The following is a 22,817-nucleotide window of genomic DNA, read 5'->3' as shown; positions in this document are numbered from 1 at the left end:
TCTTCATTTAAATGCATATTTTTTTTAAGAATGAAATATTATTTAATTAAAAATATAAAGAAATATATTATTGTCATAAAATTTTATATTTTTAATGAAAATTCTGAACATTTATTTATTTATATATTGCAAAATACATAACAATAAATGCATAATGTTATTTTTATAGAACAAAATCAATGCAGTATTAAAAACATGAATTTACAGGACAACTAATTCAGATTTTGAGTGTTTAATACAAAATTTATTAGACAAATTTCTCAGTAAATGTTTATGAGAAAATAAATATTTTCAGAAATTAAAAGTAATTTATAAATAAATTATTTAAAACTTTTATTCTTAATTTGTAGGGGAAAAACAAAACAAATTTCTGATTTGTCATGACATGAGAAGGAAGCTAACTTAGTTGTAACGACATAACATAACTTTTTATTTGTAAATTTCTCAACAATGGTTGCCGCTCGAGTACGCACCAATATTTAAAGAATGTACTCTGCTTACTCAAACAAAAAATAAGAAAAATATATATTCAAAACTAGCTTCATTATTGGTATAAAAAAATTTCATTATGAATTCATTAAATATTAATCTAAATATACTTAAAAAAATTGGCTTCCAGTTATATATGAATCTATAACTTGATTATAATTAAAATATATTATTTTTTATCATTAAAAAATTCAATTTTTTAATATAGTTTTGCCATATAATTAATAGATAATTTTTTCTCAAATATGTATTTCTTTTAATTTGTATGGATGGAAAAATATTTATTTGAAGAGATTTCTTGAATGGATTCAATACCTCCACAGGGACAGTTTGATTCACCCAAAACTATTTAAAAGTAATGAATGAATTTTAATTAAATAATGAACGAGATTCTATTATAATTTTAATAAACTTTATTAACATTTCTCCATTAGAGAGATAATGTTCTTATATATAGATGGCGAAAACCGAAGAGTCTAACATAGAGTATGAGTCACATCGCACAAGAGGGAAAAAAAAGAACCAATTTCTGATTTGATCTCGCCGGAATCTCGCAGATCTGAGATTACCGCCGACAGAATCCGATTCGCCGGAAACCAACTCTGCCGTGGGTCGGTTTCTCAGGTGTCACTGCACTATCATTCGTATTACCCTCTTAATCAGAGTTTTTCTTTTGCTTCAAATTCGAGGTAAAGTTTCGATATTTGTTGCGGCCCTCGTGTTGTTTCGTCGTTTTAGAAATGGGTTTCAGATTTAAGACCCTAATTAGTGTTACTGTTATTGGTGCTATTTTCTTCCTCCGTACTTATTTATTTTGTTAATGTTGTTGGTGACTCGTTTCAGGTTTGATTTGAAGTTGAAAGGTGGAATAACTTAGTTGCTTGCAAATCAACCAACACAGACAAGCATGGGAAGCCAGGACAACAATGGTTTTTCTCCTCTTCACTCATGTCTTCTATCTGTTTGATTGTCTAAAAATTGTTCATTGAAACTTCCTGAGATGAGTCTCAACTTCAATTGAATGTCTTAATTCTTAGATGAGTAGTGCTACATACCCTGAATTTTATTTTAGGATTCAACTATAATTTCACTGATTGCTGACTCATTCTAGCGAAACAAATTAGTTATGAGATAAATTGTCATGCACTGATAGGATAATGATTTATATGGGGCTAACCAGTCAGAAATCATTCTAGATCTGACTTTTAAAATAGTTATTATAAGATTAAAAAAACTTATCATATATACATTGAGAATCTGTGATCAGATGAAAGTGTATGTGCATTCTACTAATTAAATTCGAAATTCAAAAGTGTTCCTGATTTTGTTCTGGTCTATTTTCAGCAGCATTGTCATCAAACTCATTTCTACCTTACAAATCTGCCAAGGTGTTTGTTGCTGGTCACCGGGGTCTTGTTGGCGCGGCCATTGTCCGCAAGCTGACCCAACTTGGGTTCACTAATTTAGTCCTGCGTTCTCATGCTGAGCTTGATCTCACTCGACAATCTGATGTTGAGGCCTTCTTTGCCTTCGAGAAACCCGAATTTGTGATTGTAGCTGCAGCCAAAGTTGGTGGCATCCATGCCAACAACACCTACCCTGCTGATTTCATTGCCATCAACCTCCAAATCCAGACCAATGTAATCGATTCTGCTTATCGCAATGGCACCAAGAAACTACTGTTTTTGGGTTCCTCCTGCATTTACCCTAAATTTGCTCCACAGCCGATTCCAGAAGATGCTTTGCTTACTGGGCCATTGGAGCCTACAAATGAATGGTATGCCATTGCCAAGATTGCTGGGATCAAAATGTGCCAGGCTTACAGAATTCAGTACAAGTGGGATGCAATTTCTGGAATGCCAACAAACTTATATGGACCATACGACAATTTCCACCCTGAGAATTCCCATGTGTTACCAGCTCTGATGAGAAGGTTTCATGAGGCAAAGGTGAAAGGAGCGAAAGAGGTGGTGGTGTGGGGCACAGGGAGTCCATTGAGGGAGTTCATGCATGTTGATGATTTGGCTGATGCAGTTGTTTTCATGATGGAAAAGTACAGTGAAGTGGAGCATTTGAATGTAGGGAGTGGAAAAGAAGTTACTATTAAGGAATTGGCTGAATTGATGAAGGAAGTGGTGGGGTTTGAGGGGGATCTTGTTTGGGATTCTACTAAGCCTGATGGTACTCCAAGGAAGCTCATGGATAGCTCAAAACTTGCAACCCTGGGTTGGACACCCAAAGTTTCTCTCAAGGAAGGTCTTGCTGATACCTACAAATGGTACTTGGAAAATGTGAATCTATGATTCACCTGGTTAAGCACAATTTGCCGTGTCAGATTTTATAGTTACCTGTCATTTTCACCGTGTAGAATTTTTTGGTTTAAAGAATAATTATCCAGAGAGAACAGTACTTGACTAATTTTTATGTAACAGTTATGTGGAATGAAATTGCAGTGTTTATTTTTGTTACTTTCTAGAGATCAGAGATTAAAAATTATCGTTACAAAGTAAAATCTTTGAACAGAGTTGTCATTTCACAGTCATGTTTTTGTTTCAAATATGTATTTGCATTAGTAGTTTGTGGACGGTATCTCTTGCACACACCAAGTTATTCAAAATTGGTTAACAAATGAGTGTTTCAAGTATTGCATGATTATTCAGCTTTGTGGAGTCACTAATGGATGAAGATTTTAAAGAATCCAAGCACGTACACATTTCTTTTTATAATATACTCTCCTAGTTGGAGAAATTTATTGAGAATTATCAAATTTTGTAACTTTTATTTCTGTAAAATTTATTGAAGCATGTTCATGATTTTATAATTTAGAACAAGTTTTAAACAATACTAATAAAGAATTGCCTATAATTTTTGCCTATAATTTTACACAAATGACACAGTATTACTAATATAGCTATACACTTTATTGTGTTATGCCAAAAATTGGTCCTTAAGATCCAAATTCTGACTTTTTTCGTGGTTGAAAAAGCACTTGTTTTTGGTTGTTTAGTACTGAATTCTGGTATGATATTTTTATTTTTTTTAAACAACAAAAAAAAAGAATTTTAAAAATAATTTATACGATAAATGTTGATTAAAACCTTTTAAATTATTAGAAAATTTATTTATATTTTCTTAAAAATGAAAATATGAGAAAAAAGATTAAGAATTAATTCTTTTTATAATTTTGTGTTTAATTAAAAATTTAATATGAATAATGATTTATATAAATAAGACAGAAATTGAATAAAAGTAAGAACATTAAATAATTTAATGAATGAGTATGTAAACAAATAAAATCAAAATAAAAAAAAACTACTAAAATTAAGTTAATTTTACTTAATAAATTATCGTGTTGAAATTAATGAAAATATTGATTAAATTAGATGTAATTGTGAATGTTTTCCAATTTGTTACATATTTTACTTATTAAAATTAAAAAAATGTTTTTAATTTTTTTTAAAAAAATAAGTGATTGCTAATGACGAGTTAAATAGAATTTTAGTTTTTATATCAAGTATATAATCTATTTTTTAAAATTAAATATACTTTTTGAAAGAGCAATTTTTTTTAATTTAAAAAGGCGAAAATACATAAAAGAATAAAAAAATATTAACCATATAACTAATAATGCAATCAATACTTTCGTTAATTTCAATACAATGATATTATTGAGTAAAATTAACTTAATAAATTAATAATTTTTAAATTTCAAATTTATTTGGTTAAATGTTCATTCATTAATTTATTCTTTTTACTTTCTCCAATTTCCGTTTTATTTAATTTGATATAAATCATTATTAATATTAAAATAAACTTAACTACTAATTTTTTAAAAATTTATTTCTTAGCATTTTCAATTTTTTAAAATAAATAAATTTTCTAATACCTCAGATAATTTTAACCAATATTTACTATCTAAATTATTTAAAATTTTCATTTTCTGTTTTCCTAAATCAAACCAGCCGACCAAAATTGATTTCTGCAAAACCGAAATTCAACTGGTTTTATGATAATATTGACAGAACCGGTATTCAGGTTTCTAATTTTTGCCTAACATATTAAAGTGTGCTATTCTTGTATGTAAAGGAACTAGCTTTCATCTTATTAGCAATAGTGATAGTTCAGAAAAAAATTCCAAAAGGTAAAAGCAAAATTTACCAAGAAGCATAAATCCACAAAAGTTGATGAGGTTAAACCTTAATTAGTGTTGGAATTTGTTTAAGGCTAGTGTGGACTTTATGAGGTTTTAAAACTAGGTTAACTATCTACTAAGATAGGGTTTTGACTTTCTAACAATTAAACCTTACCCACTTGTGATGTTACTCAACTAATTTTATTTTCAAAATCAACATACCCACTCTATTGCTTTAAACCTTGTATTTTGTATTTCCATTTATAACATACTATGGGTGTGGATTCTTCTCTTGAGTATACATATTTTTTATCTTTATTTTATCCTTAATTTATATTTTAAGATTAAAGAAATAAAAATAAATTGGGCAAATGTTAAAAGTAATTTGCCTTTGTCCATCTAACTTGGAAAACTTCTTCGTGTTAAGTTCTTCCCAAGTTTACTTTGTTTAACTAATATATGAACTAATTTTAATATATAGAAAAAATTATTTTACTTTTCTAGTGTGTGTATAATAAGAAAATGGGTTAAATATGTTTTTGGTCCCTCAAGTTTCAGTAAATTTTGGAATTAATTCCTCATCAAAACTTTATACCAATTTAGTTCTTCATCTTTTAAAATGCGTGAATTTAATCCTTTTAACCAAATTTTGTTAAGTTTATCTGACTTTTCAAACACATTTCATGATAGTATTTAAGTTAACATTAAAGTAAAAATGTGTCAAACAATGTAAATAATTTAAATACTATCATGAAATGCGCTTGAAATGTCAGATAAACTTAACAAAATTTGGTTAAAAGGACTAAATTCATGTATTTTGAAAGATGAAGGACTAAATTGGTCAAAAATTTTGATGAGACTAATTCCAAATTTTACTGAAACTTGAAGGACCAAAAAGATATTTAACCCAAAGAAAATCATTCAAATAGAAAACATATGCGTAAAACCCCGAGTCCTGAAATTTCTGCTAAGAGCTAGAATAACATTGCCATTGGATATCCAAACCTTAATATAGGAGAAATACTAAAAGACAGCATAGAATAAGGCAAAAATATTAAAATGGTGAAATTTATTTTTTCAAAATTACCTAAGGAAGTCAAAATAATTACAAAAGTTAATCGTGGTTGTGAAGAAATCGTGTCATGATCACACGACTTTAATCCAAAGTATTTTTTAAGTTAAAGTCTTGACATGACGTTAGTACAATGTATTGTTATGGCAAGTTAACACGATTTTAGTGCAGTTTTAATAAAAGTCAGGCCAACACGACTTCATTTTAAAATACTCTTAACTAAAGTCGTGTCAATTTAGTAAAACTTAAACTTTTAAGAATATTTGAACCAAAATTGTGTCATCTTGGCACGACTTCTTCACAGTCAAGTAATGTCACTTTGCAAAGACTTACCTACTTTCGTAATTTGTTTCAAATCTGCCCCATTTCGGTAATTTTCAAAAAAAAAATTTGCACCAAAATGGCGTTTTTGGCCATAGAATAGAGCATAGCATAAAACTAGACAGATTAACATCATTTGGAAGCCAGAAACTGCATTCCAGATTAAAAATGTATGAAAACATATACACGTTCCTCTTCTATTTGGCATGATATGGTGACATATCAAGGAAAGTTGAAACACCCTCAATCATCAAGCAACAGTTTTCTCAAAAGGGTAATAATGTTTGCTTTTCTTTTTCCTTTAATTAAAAAAGGTGTAGCATATCATACACAGATCAGAAAACAAAATAAAATTCTGGAAGTCATAAGAACATATACGGTGGCTATGAAGAAGCATGATGCCACACAAACCTACAAAACAAATATATCAATCAAGAAAGGACAGTTTAATATGTCAATCAAGAATGTCTGTTATAATATGAAGCACTACAATACAAAGACTAAGCAGTTAACAATTCCAAAACATCCATTAGTTCAATGGCTTAGACCATTTATACTACTTTGTTGTGTCACGTTAGTTTCTGTTCTAGCCAAAGTTCTTGAGAGAGCTTAAGTTAGAAGCATTCAATTTCTGTTGTTTATATTGTTTATAGTGATGGTGTAGAAGTATATATATATACCTAGGAAGAGTTAATATTCACCCTATTATTTATGAGTAATGGAGCACTAGGTCTTGTCAAGCATGACGAAACAAAGTACGGTTTCCTACCCTAAACGAGCCTCGTGATCTTCAGCACATAGTTTTATGAAGAGCACTTATAAACTCTAGCACATAGATTGATGTGAGCACACCTCATATTGAAAGCTTAATTATAAAAAAGCATTAGAGGGTAAGTGTTCCGATTCCGACCCAAGTTCGTCCGGTAGCCATCGTTAGGAACAACCACCACGTTCCCGAGGTATTATCTGCTTTGGAATGTTTTAGCTCCGTTACGGTTTTGTCCTTAAAATGCACCTCAGAGGGTGGAGGGTGGAGGGAGGTAGGAGTATATAAACTTCGATTAACCTCGACTCCTAAGCAATGTGAGACTTATTGGGTGTACCGGAACAAGCCCCCCAGTCGAGGGCAAGGGAAGTTGAAGGGGAGTTGTCGGTCCCCACGGTGGACGCCAATGTTCCGATTTCAACCCAAGTTTGTCCGGCAGCCATCGTTAGGAACAACCACCGCATTCCCGAGGTATTGTCCGCTTTGGAGCATTTTAGCTCCGTCACGGTTTTGTCTTTAAAAGGCACCTCGGAGAATGGAGGGAGGTAGGAGTATATAAACTTTGATTGACCTCGACTCTTAAGCGATTGAGACTTATTGGATGTACCGGACACAAACGGCATACATAAGACTTGGGTCGGAATCAGAACAGTAAGCTTAGCATATTGGCAGTTTGCAGTCTCTACTGTGACTTATTTTTTTAAGTGATTACTCACATTACATCTAATTTCAAGCACAACACTGTAGATGAAAGTGAGCAAGATACAAACACAAATACTTAATTTCCAAAATCCCTCTCCAACGTAGAATTGGCATAACTCTTGAACTCATGTCTAGAAGTCACACATCACATGCCTAACAACACATACATATATCAGGATCCCAGAACATAAAACCACCACTCTTAAAGATGCACACAGATGCAATACAACTAAGAAGAAAATAGGACATAACATTCCCAAGTCAGAAAAATTTGAGTTACTTGATATAAAACACACAACGATAGAAATAGGAAGGAATAAGGCACACATTTCAACAGTCCAAGCCGCAAGCTTTTCTATTAGATAATAAACGTGGCCTGAAAAGTGTAAAATCACTAACAACATGAAGTAAGTGCTCAGAGATGAGGATAAAATCACCTTTCAGAATTTTGGACATGAAATCAAATTTGGCGTGTTCAAGAATCATTTTCCAAATCTTCAGACTCCGAATCACTTGCATTATAACCTATAAAAAATGCACCAAAACCAAAAATGGTCACACTAAATTACAAAGGAAAACAGAGATAATATTCTGGTAGCACAGCAACAAGGGATGATTTACCAGGAGGTTTACGGCCAACTCTCCAGACTGAAGATCTAACCCTCGAGGCTTTAGTCAGCCAAAGTCTTCCCTTCATTGCCAAACTAATAATATCAGCCTTGGAAACAAGAGAAAATGACGAAACAAGTACATCTACATTCCACACATCATTTATAATTACACTATTGCTCTTTATATTTGATCAATGATCCATATAATCCATATTGTGTGCAATAAAATCTTTACATACATATCTGCAATCACTTCTATGTACTGCACATTAAAACAACAAAATTGGAAAACACAAAAAGATTGAGTTTCAACACTATTAAAGAAGAAAACCTGATAGAACTTCTCATATTGCTACTCTAGACATATGTGCATAGGAATATGATCATTATAAAGGTGTGTACGTAAAAATATACATGTTTTAGGATCATAGAAAGAACTAAAATGCTTACTTGCATTATAAAACATATAAGTTACCCAAATAAAACTCCAATTCTGATTGAACTACAACCCCGGAACCATGTGACTTTTTGCGACAAACAAACCAACCCCAATCCAATGAAAGTTCAGATAAGTAGACTGAATCCATGGAAAACAACAAAAAGCAAGCAAGCCATAGCAACACACCTTCTGACCATCTTTGGGAATACCATAGCCATGATAGTACATCTGACCCACCAAGACCTGCATGTTTATATCACCTGCCTTAGCCTCCTTGAGAGTGTCCTTGAACCACCGCTTCGCACAATCTGCCACTACATCCGACAGTGGCACACGCCCCGTGCTCTCCATGACTCTGCTTCAAAGATGGGGTTTTCTTCTTCCTTCGTATACAGAACAAAACAAAAAACAAAAGGGTTCGTGAAAAGGGGCTAATTTTACACAATTCTTTTGAAAATACAAAATCAGGGGTATGCTTAGGATTGAACTGGAACACCAAGAGAATCAGAATTGCAAAAGGTCAAATAAAGTTGGTACCTTTTGTGCTGTTGGCAGTAGTGCGTGAAGATGATGAGAAAAGAATTAAGAAGGGTTTTTGAAGTTTGCAGAGACAAAAAGAAAGAGAGAGAAAGAGAGAGAGAGTAACAGCTACCAGGCGGCGCTCGGAGCTGTTTTCTCTCCAACCGTGTTTTTGTTACTTGTTTACTGTTTTGTATTTAACATAAAAAGTTAATAATTATATAATTAAGAACACAAATTGAAATTTCTACAACCCAATCCAACTCTTTCTTTTGAGCATAAAAATACGATACTAATAATTTTCTATATTTTTAGAATTAGTTAATGAAAGTAATGTATTTTATTTCATATTTCAGTTTGATATGATAAGAACCAATGATTTCATAATAAATAGAAGTAATTTACTAAATAAAATTAAATATTGAGTGACATTACACATGTATATACAATGTAGTACGAAAGTATCTTCAATGACTAATAATTTTCTTTTTTATTTTCATTTCATATTATATTTTATTGTTTTTATTTTCTCTTTTTTTTTAAATACAAAAAATTTATCTTTTATAATTATTTTATCATAAATTAAGTCAAATAATAATCAAATGCCATAAAAAAAACTTTTTTATAGTTATTTTAATAAAGATATAGTTATTTTAATTTAATTATGTTAATTTTTTTTACATGTCGAATGTGTTTTATATTAATATTGAAGTTATTTATACCGTTTAATACATTCTCATCTCGGTTTAATACATTAAAATCTCGATATTTCATGGGATATGTATTCAACACCTTAAACAAAGTTAACCTAATTATATTAAAATAATTATATTCATTCATTTTTTAAATTTAAAGATCAAAATATATCAAAATTTTGAATATAAATAAATTTCAATTTTAAATTAAAGTTCAAAGTCTGAAATCAAATTTAACCTAAAAATAATTTTGCAGATGTTACTCTTATCTCAAAACGAACTCGACACTATCAAATTTAGTGTAAATAACCTTGCATACAGTTAACACATGAGGTTATTATGCATATACTTGACATTGACATTTTGGTAATGTCGTAAATCTTCCAAGTGCCACATCTTATTTTATTATATAATTTTCGTTTATTTTCTTCTAATAAAAAAAACAATTTTTATTTTATTTTTCTTCCTTTCTTTCTTTGATGCACTCTCTATTCCAAACAAAAGAAAATTTATTTACATTAACAAATACATAACCATTAAATTCTCTGTCTCTTTTTCTTTCTCTCTCTCTATTGTATATATTGTATTGAAGACAGATACATGAGCTACATGGCATGAGACAATTATGATAAAACCACTATATAAAGGATTACAAAATTGATTAACCAAAAACTTATAGGAAGCACAACACAAAATATACACGTTCTTATATGAGGAGAAAAAAGAATTGTTGATCTTGTTTGACACTGCGTTGCACACTGAGCCTGAATCTGAGTGAAGTGAGATTCACCTTCGAAAAAAGCTCTGAAATTGATGCTACGCCATATGCCTTCTACATTGTTCATGCATCTACGTGTGAATTGGGAGGACTGGGGTGGGAACATGTGTCGACTATGAATATAGTGCAGGATAAAGAATCTTCTGTAGGACAGTATCACGTAGTTCTCCTATTCCTTACATGGGAGAAAGACTCGTTACAGAAGTTTTCATTCTGTGGCAAATTCAAGAATCACTCCAACTATCTGCATCATCATCTTCATCACTCCCGGCCAATGCCTGATTCAATAATTAACATTATTAGCTTAGTTAGTTGGTGCTGGGAGGAGGGGCTAAGGAACAAACCCTCGTTACAGTAAACAGAGTGAGAGACAGACCTGACGAATTGCATTTGCTTTTTCCAGGATGGCAGCAACCCTCAAGTTCGTTTTCGGACCCCCAATGCTGGGTGGTCGGTTCACCGCAGCAGGCCTCAAGTTGAAGGACTGACAAAAAATGTATATATATATATATATATATATATATATATATATTTAAAATTTAAAATGTATATACAAAAGGGTACGATCAGCATGAATAATAAGATAAAAGTTGCTAGCTCTAACCTTCGTTCTTATCATTTCCAACAGCGAGTCTCTTTCATCTCCCTTTGCTGCTCTGGGGGGCATAACCCGTTCGGTGACCTTCCTCAGCTGCAGTAATCAAAGGCAGTGTGTCATGCATGGATTTTAATACTACATAAAGGGTACATTATATGAGAACAAGAAAACTGTCATTACCCTGCTTTTGTCAAGAGCAGCTACAGGATCAATTACAGGATCTTGGGGAAGAACACGCTTATTCTTTGGTTTTTCATATGGCATCTCAGTCTGCCCAGATGTATCCAATGGAAACGCTATTTCTCCTCCCTCTGAAGGCGGCATGCTGTACTTTGACTGCCCAATTCCTGGACTGGGAGGCGACACGGGTGTGATTGAAGTATATTCTTCTATCCTCCCTTCCAGATCAATTGAAGACTGCTTTTGAATTTTAACTTCTAAACCGGTTTCTTCCATTAACTGAGTTTGTGCTGGTTTCTCTTTCGGAGAAAGGGGACCATCTGTGTAAACATGCAATTCTTCAGGTAGCACCAAATGCAATTCTCCAGGTCTTTCCTTTTTAACTTCTAAGCTGCCACCTTCCGTTAACTGACTTGGAAATTGTGTTGGTTTTTCTTGCTGAAAAATAGGATCAGCCCCAGAAATAGCACGAGCAGCAGGCAGCGTTGATGAGTATGGACTTGAATTCAATGCCTTTTCTCCCTCAGAATCAACAACATAACCAAGTGGAGGCCTGTCCCGTAATGCTAAGAAAGGGTTTTGTATCTGGCTTTGCTCTGGTACCAGGAAATTCTGTTGGCCACTTGTTTCATTTAACATTACAGGAAATTGAAATGGAATACCAACAGGATGCTCTGAAATTCCCGCAGAAACTCCAGAAGAATGTTGATGCTTATTGCTTTGCATAGCCATAACAGGTAAAAATAGATTCTGAGATGGCAGGGTCTCTTTTTCAGAAGTAGATAAACCAAATTGAGACTTATCATCGGGTTTATCTGGCTGTACGGGTTGGAGTGAGGCTAGACTTGCTTCTTCTCGATGTGTAACTAGGGAAGTATATTGAATTTTACCCGATCTCCATTGCATTGGAGGCAGAGGGGGCATAGGTGGCATCTCCTCAAGATTGTTTCTAGTTACCTTGTGTAAGAAGTCAGAGATAAGTGGTGCTAATGGATCCATGACATGTATTGTTGGGTTAATTCGTTGATCAGACGACCTTTGAGGATCAAGCTCCAAACAAACAGGCTCTGTTTTCAGGTCATAGATCGAAGAGCTATATTGGATTTTCTCAAGAGATGAATGCCGAATATTATTCCACATTCCAGAATCAGGAGGATCGCATGGAACTGATCTGTTCATGTCTGACGGAAATTCAGTAGAAGCAATATCTACTTGATCCACTACCTTCTGGACTGCTAATTCTGTCAAAGATTCTCTACTACCCCCCTCATTAACTATCATTTCTTCCTCATGAGGATCTGCAAAACTAGAAAGAGATTCTTCCAACTTTGTAAGATTACTCAATGGAGATGATATTATATCTGAAGACGGATGTTCAATATGGCCATCATCTTCAACTAGATCCAAACTGCAGGTGGATACACTTATTTCTTCGCCACCCAATATGCTTGGCACCTGTTCAAAATTTCCTTGCTGATCAGGATGCAGAACTTCAATTTCTGGTGAATCTGGTTTGTATCCGTGTGTAAAATCTAAGCCTAGCTCCTTTGTAAAACTACACTTTGGTGTAGTCTCCGCAGCAGGAACCAGATCTTCTGAGTTCAATTGGGTAGCTATAATATCGTCCACAGATTTTAAATCTCGGTCATCAAGCAACAGCTTAGTACTTGGATTCAGGTCTACTTCCACAGATGGGCAAATCGGATCCTCCCCGTGAATATCAACATATTCACTACCCAACATTTCGGAAGAGTATTCGTTAAGAGATTCTTCATGCATAACTTCAATTTCAGAATGATCACCACATTCACCTTCATTATTTAAGTTTAATTCATTAGAAACTTGGAACAGAGCATTATAATGGACATAAGGATCACAGACATTCAAATTGTTCGATGGATTGTTATCAAAGGAAACCACTGGGCAAGCATCATCTCTCATTGGGTAGAGAGCCTCAGGTTTGGTCACTATAGATTCAACAAGACACTCCTTTTCTTCATCTTCTTCTATTCTTAAATAAAGTTCAGCAGGGCCGGATGGTGTTTCATCCGATTGACTCTGTGCAGGTAGGGATGCTGGTGAGGCAGCTCCAAGATCATAAGACATTAATGAATGTCCAGAATCTATCAGACCAGAAGATACTGGTATAGAATCAGAAATCCCTTCACCCCGAACATGGGCATCATCATTCATGACAAACTCACGACAATAAGTCGTTTGCAACTCAAAAGTTGGGAGAAGCTGGTTGGATGGCATATCTTCAATTTGTGATGTGGAGTTTTCCATAGATTGAAAATCTGAAAACTGCACTTGTGATTGGGAATGTTCTACATTTCTAACTCTTGTGAATGAACAATTATCATCGGATTCCCAGGAGGTTCTAGTTGAAGGAGAATCTAACAACAAACCATGTGCTTCATTATGCTCTCCAAGTCTATCTTGTTCAGAAGAACTATTTTCTTCAGAAGTTGAAGAGTCTCCAAATGATTGAGAATCTGAAAACTGAGCTTGCATTTGAGGCTCTCCTTTGTCACTTGAATCAGTTAAGTTTTGAATATTTAATAAGCTTTTCATAGGTCCATACTCATTATCTGTTTCCAATTCAGACTCCATGGTAGCTAATGCATCCATATAATCATCAACCTCGCTAGTCACATCATCAGAGTGGTAGCTATCTAAGCTACATTCTCTTTTCTTTCGTTCATCAAATACTAATTCTTCTTCATCAATTACCTTGAGATAATTCGAAGACATTTCCTCTGTTACACCACCAGAGATTTGTTCATTCACCTCCACCATATATCCACCTGTCTCCCTATACATTTCTGTGTATGGGTTCAGTTCTAGTTTCTGCTCATTTGGTGTTGAACAAAAGTTTTCATTTCCCAAAGACCTATTCAATGGAGCAATGCTACTGATTTCAAGAGTTCTAATCCCACTTTCACTATCATCTAACACCAATTTCCCTGGCTGTGGAATGATTGAAGTTTCACATACCAGTTCATGATCAGGTGAGTGGATTTCCAGAATTTTCCCCATGTAACTTTTCCCAGTTTTTGCTTCAACTGCAGATCCATTCAACTGTTTCGTTTTCAACTTTACCAGACGAGCAGGGTCCCTACAAGCATTCTCAATACGCTCCTCGAGAAACAACTCATGCAATCTGAAATAATGGAAATGGATCGAATTTTGAATTACTAAATAACCATCTAAAGACCTTGCATTTCTAAAACCAGAAGAATAATTAACGCGCCAAAATAAATTATTGGAGCTCACTTTGCATGTGATGGTACGACTTCTGGGGTTTCACCATTCTTCAGTCGTGTTCCTTTCTTTTGCTGGATACAACAAAAAACTACATATAATATGTATCAAGGTTGTAGATATTCAAGTTTGCATGGCATAAATTGTTTTCCGTGCTATTTAAATCAGTTGTCAAGAAACTTGTGATATGAAGTTGTAGAATCAGCCCTTAGTACCTCAATTTTACGAATTTTCTTTTCCCTTTGAACTTCTGCTGTTGCTGTTCCAGATGAAGCAGACTTCACTGTAAAGAACGATGGATCAGTATAACGCTTCAGACATGCCCCAGCCCCAGCAACATCAAACCTTTCAGGGCCAAAAGGAAAAACAGAAGTTTCAAATATCTATAACAGAAGTTAGGAAGTACAGAAATAAATCTTGTATTTGTGCTTAAATTTGTGTTCTAAGAATCAGGACACCATACTTGTCCAGAAGGAACAATCTTGGAGGACCACGGCTTTCTTCATATGAATCCATTATAAATCGGGGTAAGTCTCCACGGGTAACAAGATTGTGTTCAGACCGAAGATTAGGATGCCATTCAATTCCTGCGATGCAGAAGCATGTTAAAGTTTGTCAAGGGAACATTATCACCAATAGGTGAAGTATTGCAGACACAAACAATAATCAAAAAGGACTCTACTGATTAATATAACCTCCATTTGTATAAGTTGATGAATGATGAGTTTGGGTCAAAAAAACTTTCTCGAGTGCTGGAACTTCAGCCTCAAGCTGTTGAACACGCGATATAAGACTGCGACCTCTTGCAGCAGTAGCAATTACCTCTTCATGCAAGTCATGAAACATCTCAGCAGCAAATCTAACAAAAAAGTAAAGTTAAATGCAGAAAGAATTATACTTTAAAATGTTAAATATTGACGCGGGATATACTACAAAATGGAATTAAGATTCTAATAACGGATTGCAAGGGAGAAAAAATGTCAGGATTACTGCAACTCTTGTGAGATGCATAAATTTTCCTACCAGAGAATAAGATCCACAAGATTAAGCTACAGATTGAGAATTGTTTTTTAATTTTTTTTTTGTTTTGAACACTAAAAATGTCTGTTCACATAGCTTCTTTTTAAAAACTTTTTTTTTTCAATTTAATTGTTTTCAAAACTGAAAAACATAATTAGCTACAACAGACCGTCTCTGTCTTCGCTTTTCCTTTTTTAATTCTGGGAAGAAGGAAACAGTTAATTGTGTTTCGAAATAAATTTATGAAGCGAATCTGTATTTATTTTCTCACTCTCTTAAAGGTTTTCAAATTAATATGACCAAACAGGATTTTTATTCTTAATTTGTTCCAAAACACAGTTTTTCAAAACTATTTTAAAAATAAAAATCAAAGCTCAATCAACTAGGGCTTAAGCCACCTGGGCTCAGTTCAGGTGATTGCTGATAGATAGCAGATCCTAAGATTTTCCCTTGATTCCTTAGCACCACTCCTTATCCATGAAAAAAAAACACACACACACAACATCCGTAATTCTTGTCAGCTTAAATATTATCTACTTAAATTACATTTTTTCCTCCAGTGATTTAAAGAAAATCTATAAATACCCAAAAGCAGAATTCTAAAGCATAAACAGTCCAGTCCTATTTAAACCAAATAACTCCATCGTCAAATCCAAAACATCGTGCCAGAAACTTAATCAAAGACTTGTAGTCTACGCATCGTTCGAACACCTACATAAAAGCCATCCAACATCTTTCCATTCCCAGCCCAGAAATTAAAACAATCTATGCAGGCCTTCTTTTTCTCGCTTTTCATCCTCTGAAAAAAGTGGCTACGTACAAAGGAAGAAGAACCAAAAGCTAATGAAAAATCAAGGAAAAAAACACAAAGAATAAGCGACAAATTAAAACCAAAGCGGAAACAAAATCCAGAATCTAATCCCACGGATCGGATTCCACAATAAAACACACGACGCAATAATCAACCAACAGCCACAAAATACTTAAAAAGGTGGACAAGAAAAATCGATTCATCCACCAACTCCATCCACCGAACCAGCTACAAAGTTGCAAACAGACAAAAAAAGATACAAAAAAGGCAAAGAAAAGAACTATCAGAATCAAAGCTCCTTCCTCTAACAAAGTCTATCGTCAACAACTGAACAACGATTAAATTTAAAATGTTTCATTAATGGAAATCTTTCTTTCTTCAAACTCAGCAACACTCATTTAAACTAAGCGCGATCAAGGAATCCTTGAGCGCAACTGCAACTGCGCAACCGCGCCACTATGACAGAAGCGGTTACAGAGAGAAAAGTTAGAGAGAGAATGTGAACTGACTGAGCGAGGTCGCCGAGCTGGCGGAGAAAGCCTACGAGTCCGGCCATTGCAACAGCTTCCAGGAGTGCTTCGGAGTCGTCGCTATCGGCGGCGCGGTACAGCTCCGGATCCGCCAGTGCGTGCGCACTCCGAATGTGGTGCCTGCAAAGTGGCATTCTCCAAGCTAGTGCAATTGCGAAACCCTGCCGTTTTCGATCTTCTCTCCGGCAGCGACGCTGCGTTTTCCGGTGGTTTTGCAGTGGGAATGGAAGAGAAAAAGAGAAAGACAGAGAGTTTATTCTTTTTCTTTTTTACATTTTTAAGAAAATTATGAAATAATTATATATAGGGTGGAATGCGTGTTAGTTAGAGACGTGAAGACTGTGACTGTGTCTGTTATATCTGGAACTCATATATTTATTTTCTATTTATCATTTCCCTGCGAAGCGGTTAAAATACAGTTAAGATACTTTATTTGTATTTCCCACCGTATTTAATATTTGTAGAATTTAATAATTTAGAGTTTAATGGTGGAAAAAATACATCAATAATATTTGAAGTTATTGACAATGTAGCCTAAATAAATAAAAATTATCACATTTTAAATTACATTTTAAAAAAATGAGAGGGTGATGTAATAATGCTATCACCTTTTCCATATTTGGAAGAGCGCGCATTGTGGCGCTTATGATGCGGTAGGTAGTATTGGATCATGTTGCTTTTGGATTTCGTTAGAATAATAATGCAATAAAGACAAATATTAATCACTTTACATTAAAATAATCATTGAATAATTAAAACTAATTTTTTTAGAAAGGATAACTTTTTCTGATTTTTGTAATACACTTCTAATATATGTTACTAAAATTTTATCATTAATTCTTTAATTTGCAGTCACAACAGCTCCCCATAAATTAATATATGACCAATAATTGGAAAAACAGAAGAGAGTAATTTGATTAGTGAAGATGAGGTTTGAGATTAACAAGACTAACATTGACTTACTGTGCAAATCCCACACCAATTCCTGCAATGCTTATTTTTACACCTAGAAAGACTTAACTTCCTCTACTACTATACCTTCTTGGTAATTATTTTAAAATTTTGGATAAGTATTACGATAATTTAGTTGATAGTTATATACAGGGTTAAATATCTTTTTAATTTCTTAATTTTCAGTAAATTTTAGAATTAGTCAATTTTAAACTTTTAAATTAATTCAGTCCTTCATCTCTCAAAATATGTCGATTTAGTTCTTTTAATCAATTTATTTGACATTTCAAGCACGTTTCATAATAGTATTTGACTTAACATTAAAGTAAAAATATGTCAAATAGTATAAACAACTCAAATATAATCCTAAAATACGTACGAAATATCAAATAAACCTAACAAAATTTGATTAAAATGACTAAATTCACATATTTCAAAAAATAAAAAACTAAATTAATCTAAAGTTTTAAAATGGACTAGTTCTAAAATTTACTAAAAATTAAAAAATCAAAAATATATTTAATTCTTATATACACAAATTATAGATATGAGTGAACACAATTTTGAGAAGGTATATAAATTAATTGTATACACAAAGTATAGGTATGAATGAACACAGTTTTGAAGGTATATAAATTAATAAAAGAGTAGTTGTATTGTATGATAGTACATCAGTGGAACACTTTTTTAGAGTAAAAGGAGACATTGTTGGAACTTGGGTATACCTGATTGTGACTCTAATTTATTATTGAGGAACTTGTCCACGTCTCATGCTCTCAACTTCTATTTGTTTTATTTAGAGAGACAAGCCAGCAAACATGTTTGCCTTAACAAAGACCTAAATTACAAAAATGTTGAATTTTTTTAAAATAGAATATAAAATAGAATCACTTTTAAATATGAAACTTTTAATTTTGGATATGTATGTGTTTATATTTTTAATTGGCAGATATTTTATGATATAAACAAAACTAATTGGTTTATTATATTTCAAATAAATATGATTACAGAAAGAGTGCGTTTGTTAAAGAAGAGCTTTTTGACAACGTAGTTTGATCAGACAAGGGAATTCGGCGTCCGTGTGGACCCAGTGGGACAGTCCTCATGGAATTGTAGAAATCACTTATTCTGCTTTTCTTTTCTTTTTTTTCCTTTCCCTTTTTCCGTATTCAAAGTGTTATTTATTACTCTCTTTCTCTTGGCCATATTTACAATCAGAAAATAGTTATAAAAAATACTATAATAAAGAATTTCAGAAGATTGGATGCAGAGATTAATCAGATTTCTAAAATATATGTCAAGTCAAGTCATTTTATATCCATTTAAATTAACATTTTTTTTTTGGATTTTTTACTTTCAAGCTTCATCTTTGCCCACTTTTTCATATTAAGTTTTCAATTTTATTTGTAGCAAAAAAAAAATGCCCAGTTAAAATTAGTCCATTTTTTTTTTCTAATTCACTATATCATTAAATAATTTAACTTATGAATACGTACAAGTCGATTACGAATATTTTACAACATAAATAAGTCTCAAAATTATGTAAATAATTTCTACATTCAATATACAAAAATAAAAATAATCAATGTCTAAGAATAAAGACATGAAAATTTATATCCTTTTATACAGTTATATATTATTATAAAAGTGGGTAGGAGGATAAGATGGCGATTTTTTATTTCTTTTATTTTTAAATGTTGTCTATATGCTATTTTTTAATATCTATTCGGATAGGATAGTATATATGTAAGAAAATATTCTCTCTTTTAAATTACATGTAATTTTAGTATAATAATAGATGCATAATTGACGAAATTTTTTTATTTTTCATTTATTAACCTTTTAACGGATTTTTATTTAAATAAATATGATTAAGTACTCCAATTATTTTATTACCTTACGATCCTCTTTACTTATAATCATAATAACTCGTCAAAATGTTAATATTTATTAGGTTGACATGATTTTAACATGGAACAATACATTTGTTCTAAATTTTAGAAATTGATCTTGAAGAGTGTAAATGTGATCAATATAATATAAGTATCAACTTGTTTATTAGAGGACATTTTAATATATATATATATATATATATATATATATATATATATATATAATCATTTAAGTAAGACATTTAAAATTTAATTCATTCGATAATAACATAATTATTATGTCGCAAAGATGAGTTTGTGTTAGGATAGCACAAATATATTTATTTTAGGATCGTTAGATTGCAATACCTTATAAATGGAGCCGATTGAGTTGTTCTCACTTATAAATATATTGTAGGTCACTCATGAACACTTCTAATAAATTAAATATGAGTAAGCTTCTAGCACTAAAACCACATTGAAGTGTCTAGGTTAGTAATGTCTTTCTCAACTTGGTCCGAGGAGATATATGGTGGGAAATAGTCATTTTAGGAAATGGAAATGTTATCTTGACTTAGTTTTGGGGATGATTTCGACATACGACATTATTTATTACAATAACAATGAATTTAGTATAATGGATCTCAAAATTGTGACCAAGATTGAAGGTTTTGAACAATTCAAGAATGATATGTTGAACCCACAACTTCTTTCACCATCCCTTCATTATATCTCCCTAAGGTTAGTGGGATGAATTAAACCCAGAACCTCTCTCACCATCCCTTCTAACTTTTCTCACTAAGTCAATCTTATATCTCTTTGGTACAAAGCTTATGAATGTTTAATATTACAAGAGCTTGTTCACATTCTTGAAAGAGTTTTATCAACCTTCCTACTTTACAAATATGTTTTTTTTTATATATATAGAGTTGAGAAGAAAATAATCGTTACAAATCCTTTGGAGCCATTCTGAGACCAATTGAAGTTCTTCTTCTTAAATTACCATCTATCCAGACTCAAGCTCATAAATGCATTAAATATTTTTCATACAGTATAAATGCAAGTAGCTTATTTACCCGACTTCTTTGGAACATGATGTGGCTTATCAAGTCTACACAAGTAGATCATTTCCTTTTTAGCAAAAAATGTAGGGCCTACACAATTGACTAATTCCACAACACTAAGATTCTATCTTTTCTTAAGAAGTTGTTTACATGTATTAGCTTTAGGCACAATTTTTAAGAGATCTTTTTGTAAACATGTTATTGCCATGAGACTAACATTTCTTCCATGTGTAAAACAAGCATTTATAAATCTTCAATGTGTATTATGAAATGTTCAAGGCTTATCGTCTATTAGACAAAATGTACTTACTTGCGTTTGTTTAAGCAAAAAGCTTATAAGAAATATGTTTATCAGATGAAAAAGCTAATAAAAACACTAATGTCTTTGCACCTATACTAATTATCTTGTTAGGCTAAACATGATACTTGCATCTGACGAAAGTTGATGCTTATAATGATATGTTTTAATTACTTTGTTGTTTAAGTATGAAATCCAAACCAACTAAGGGTTTATTAAACTTTGATCCAACATCATGGGCTTGTCACAAGAAGTTAGTTGTTCAGAAACAAATGACTTATGACCTTATTCACATTAGGCTCTAAGGAAGGGGAACACCAGAGAGATTTGACATCAATGAGCCATGAACAAACCATATAACATGTTAAAATATCACTTTGAATTTAAAACCTTAAAGTAATAGATTTATATATCTTATTTCTTATGTATATATTTATCTCACTTATTCCTACTCATGGTAGATTCAAACTTATACTTAGAGTTCTAACACTTGGATTTACACAATTTCAAAAATTACATAGTCACTTTTTTTCTCAACTACATAATGGTTTGTTGTTATTAAGTATAATTACTAAAAAAATTGAAAACAAATTAAATATAATTACATCTCATTTCAATTAATTTTAGGCTAATTTTGGTTATGAACTGTATACATACTTAAAAATTAGAAAGCGAATTAGAAATAATTACATCTTATCTCAATTAATCTTAGACTAGGTATAAAAAAAATGTTCATTTGCTGCTCCCGGAGCTATGAACATATAAAGAAAATTACGAAGGTAATAACTTGAGGATTGCTGAATATATGAAATGATATAAATATTCCTAATACTTTAGAAACATAAATGGACTCTAAGATGTGTTACTTGGATAGGTGTGTGCTACAAGCATAAAGATAGGATAGGTTTAAAGTTACTATTACTAAAGAGTAAAGAAAGTTAGAAATTAACTTAGACTTAAATCCAAATTAAATTTATGACTAAAGAAATTGCAAGTTTTATTTTAAGAATATATTAATTGATTATGGAATGAATCAAATAATTTTATAGTCAACGGATAAATGATAATTTATAAAATTGGTGAAATGATCCATTTAAATTAATTAATTATACTGTTTTAAATATTTCGTAAATAATTAATTATATTGTAAAATAGTTTATTATTTTGATTCTAAAAGCTATTATTTTTGTGATGAAAAAAATATAACCAGTTATATTGAATAATAAATATTTAGTTCTACTTTTTTTTATATATAAAAATAAGTTCCTTAATTTTCAAGATTTTGTTTTACTTGGTTTCTCTTATGAAATAAATGAAAATCCAAAAATACAAAAAGTTGATTCAACTATATAATAGTGAGAGAAAGAAAACCCACAAAACATAACAATAGTTCATACGTATTCTTTCTAAAAACATGCATGAGTGTATAATTTAATTTTTCAAGATTGTACAAAAGGACATGCGTAAGAAAAGATAAACTTTTAAAAATAAATTTCAATATTCCAAAAAAAGAAATTAATTTTAACTCTTGATTAGGAAAAACCCAAGGTTAACAAAATTTATTTTTCGTGGTAAGATTTTCACTAAACTCTTTGATCATTAATTTGTTTCTTTCTTATGTTCCATCAACAATTTCTAACATATTGAAGCATATCTAAAAGGACTTTTTCTAATTCTATAAGTTGGCATGTAAGATTGAAATTGAG

At 32.0% G+C, this 22,817-nt stretch overlaps 3 protein-coding genes across 4 annotated transcripts; 1 reads left to right on the top strand and 2 right to left on the bottom strand.

Annotated features, from left to right (window-relative positions):
- The first annotated feature begins 916 nt into the window (after nucleotides 1-916).
- On the top strand, nucleotides 917-2,957 carry LOC114185806 (putative GDP-L-fucose synthase 2). Of its 2 annotated transcripts, none has more exons than XM_028073727.1 (3): nucleotides 917-1,178; nucleotides 1,333-1,418; nucleotides 1,837-2,957. In XM_028073727.1, exons 2-3 carry the CDS (start codon nucleotides 1,397-1,399, stop codon nucleotides 2,790-2,792), a joined length of 978 nt encoding a protein of 325 aa, XP_027929528.1. In that variant the 5' UTR covers nucleotides 917-1,178; nucleotides 1,333-1,396; the 3' UTR covers nucleotides 2,793-2,957. The 2 variants fall into 2 exon arrangements, with proteins under 2 accessions (XP_027929528.1, XP_027929527.1); XM_028073726.1 differs by having other exon boundaries at nucleotides 1,834-2,957.
- Nucleotides 2,958-6,140: 3,183 nt separating this feature from the next.
- LOC114183546 lies at nucleotides 6,141-9,238 on the bottom strand. The gene is made up of 5 exons (XM_028070601.1): nucleotides 9,070-9,238; nucleotides 8,719-8,915; nucleotides 8,104-8,173; nucleotides 7,920-8,007; nucleotides 6,141-6,425 (listed from the first exon to the last, which is right to left on the bottom strand). Exons 2-4 carry the CDS (start codon nucleotides 8,881-8,883, stop codon nucleotides 7,958-7,960), a joined length of 285 nt encoding a protein of 94 aa, XP_027926402.1. The 5' UTR covers nucleotides 8,884-8,915; nucleotides 9,070-9,238; the 3' UTR covers nucleotides 6,141-6,425; nucleotides 7,920-7,957.
- A 1,165-nt stretch (nucleotides 9,239-10,403) lies between these two features.
- LOC114185124 (protein SCAR2-like) lies at nucleotides 10,404-17,210 on the bottom strand. Its single transcript, XM_028072656.1, has 9 exons — nucleotides 16,907-17,210; nucleotides 15,262-15,425; nucleotides 15,030-15,153; nucleotides 14,782-14,911; nucleotides 14,579-14,640; nucleotides 11,303-14,465; nucleotides 11,129-11,215; nucleotides 10,901-11,008; nucleotides 10,404-10,802 (listed from the first exon to the last, which is right to left on the bottom strand). Exons 1-9 carry the CDS (start codon nucleotides 17,059-17,061, stop codon nucleotides 10,749-10,751), a joined length of 4,047 nt encoding a protein of 1,348 aa, XP_027928457.1. The 5' UTR covers nucleotides 17,062-17,210; the 3' UTR covers nucleotides 10,404-10,748.
- Nucleotides 17,211-22,817: the final 5,607 nt, after the last annotated feature.

This window comes from Vigna unguiculata, chromosome 5, assembly GCF_004118075.2.
Source record: "Vigna unguiculata cultivar IT97K-499-35 chromosome 5, ASM411807v1, whole genome shotgun sequence".
Taxonomy (NCBI): Eukaryota; Viridiplantae; Streptophyta; class Magnoliopsida; order Fabales; family Fabaceae; genus Vigna; species Vigna unguiculata.
This window is presented reverse-complemented; position numbering and strand designations above follow the sequence as displayed.

Excerpts from the sequence above, each read along its gene's own strand:
- LOC114185806 (XM_028073726.1), top strand. The coding sequence starts at position 1,397 with ATGGGAAGCCAGGACAACAATG. Across the intron at positions 1,419-1,833 it reads GGGAAGCCAGGACAACAATG|CAGCATTGTCATCAAACTCA; the intron begins GTTTTTCTCCTC and ends GTCTATTTTCAG.
- LOC114183546 (XM_028070601.1), bottom strand. The coding sequence starts at position 8,883 with ATGGAGAGCACGGGGCGTGTGCCACTGTCGGATGTAGTGGCAGATTGT. Across the intron at positions 8,174-8,718 it reads TTCCCAAAGATGGTCAGAAG|GGAAGACTTTGGCTGACTAA; the intron begins GTGTGTTGCTAT and ends TTGGCAATGAAG. Across the intron at positions 8,008-8,103 it reads AGTTGGCCGTAAACCTCCTG|GTTATAATGCAAGTGATTCG; the intron begins GTAAATCATCCC and ends CATTTTTTATAG.
- LOC114185124 (XM_028072656.1), bottom strand. The coding sequence starts at position 17,061 with ATGCCACTTTGCAGGCACCACATTCGGAGTGCGCACGCACTGGCGGAT. Across the intron at positions 14,912-15,029 it reads AGATTGTTCCTTCTGGACAA|GTTTGATGTTGCTGGGGCTG; the intron begins GTATGGTGTCCT and ends TGGCCCTGAAAG. Across the intron at positions 11,216-11,302 it reads CTGCTCTTGACAAAAGCAGG|CTGAGGAAGGTCACCGAACG; the intron begins GTAATGACAGTT and ends TGATTACTGCAG.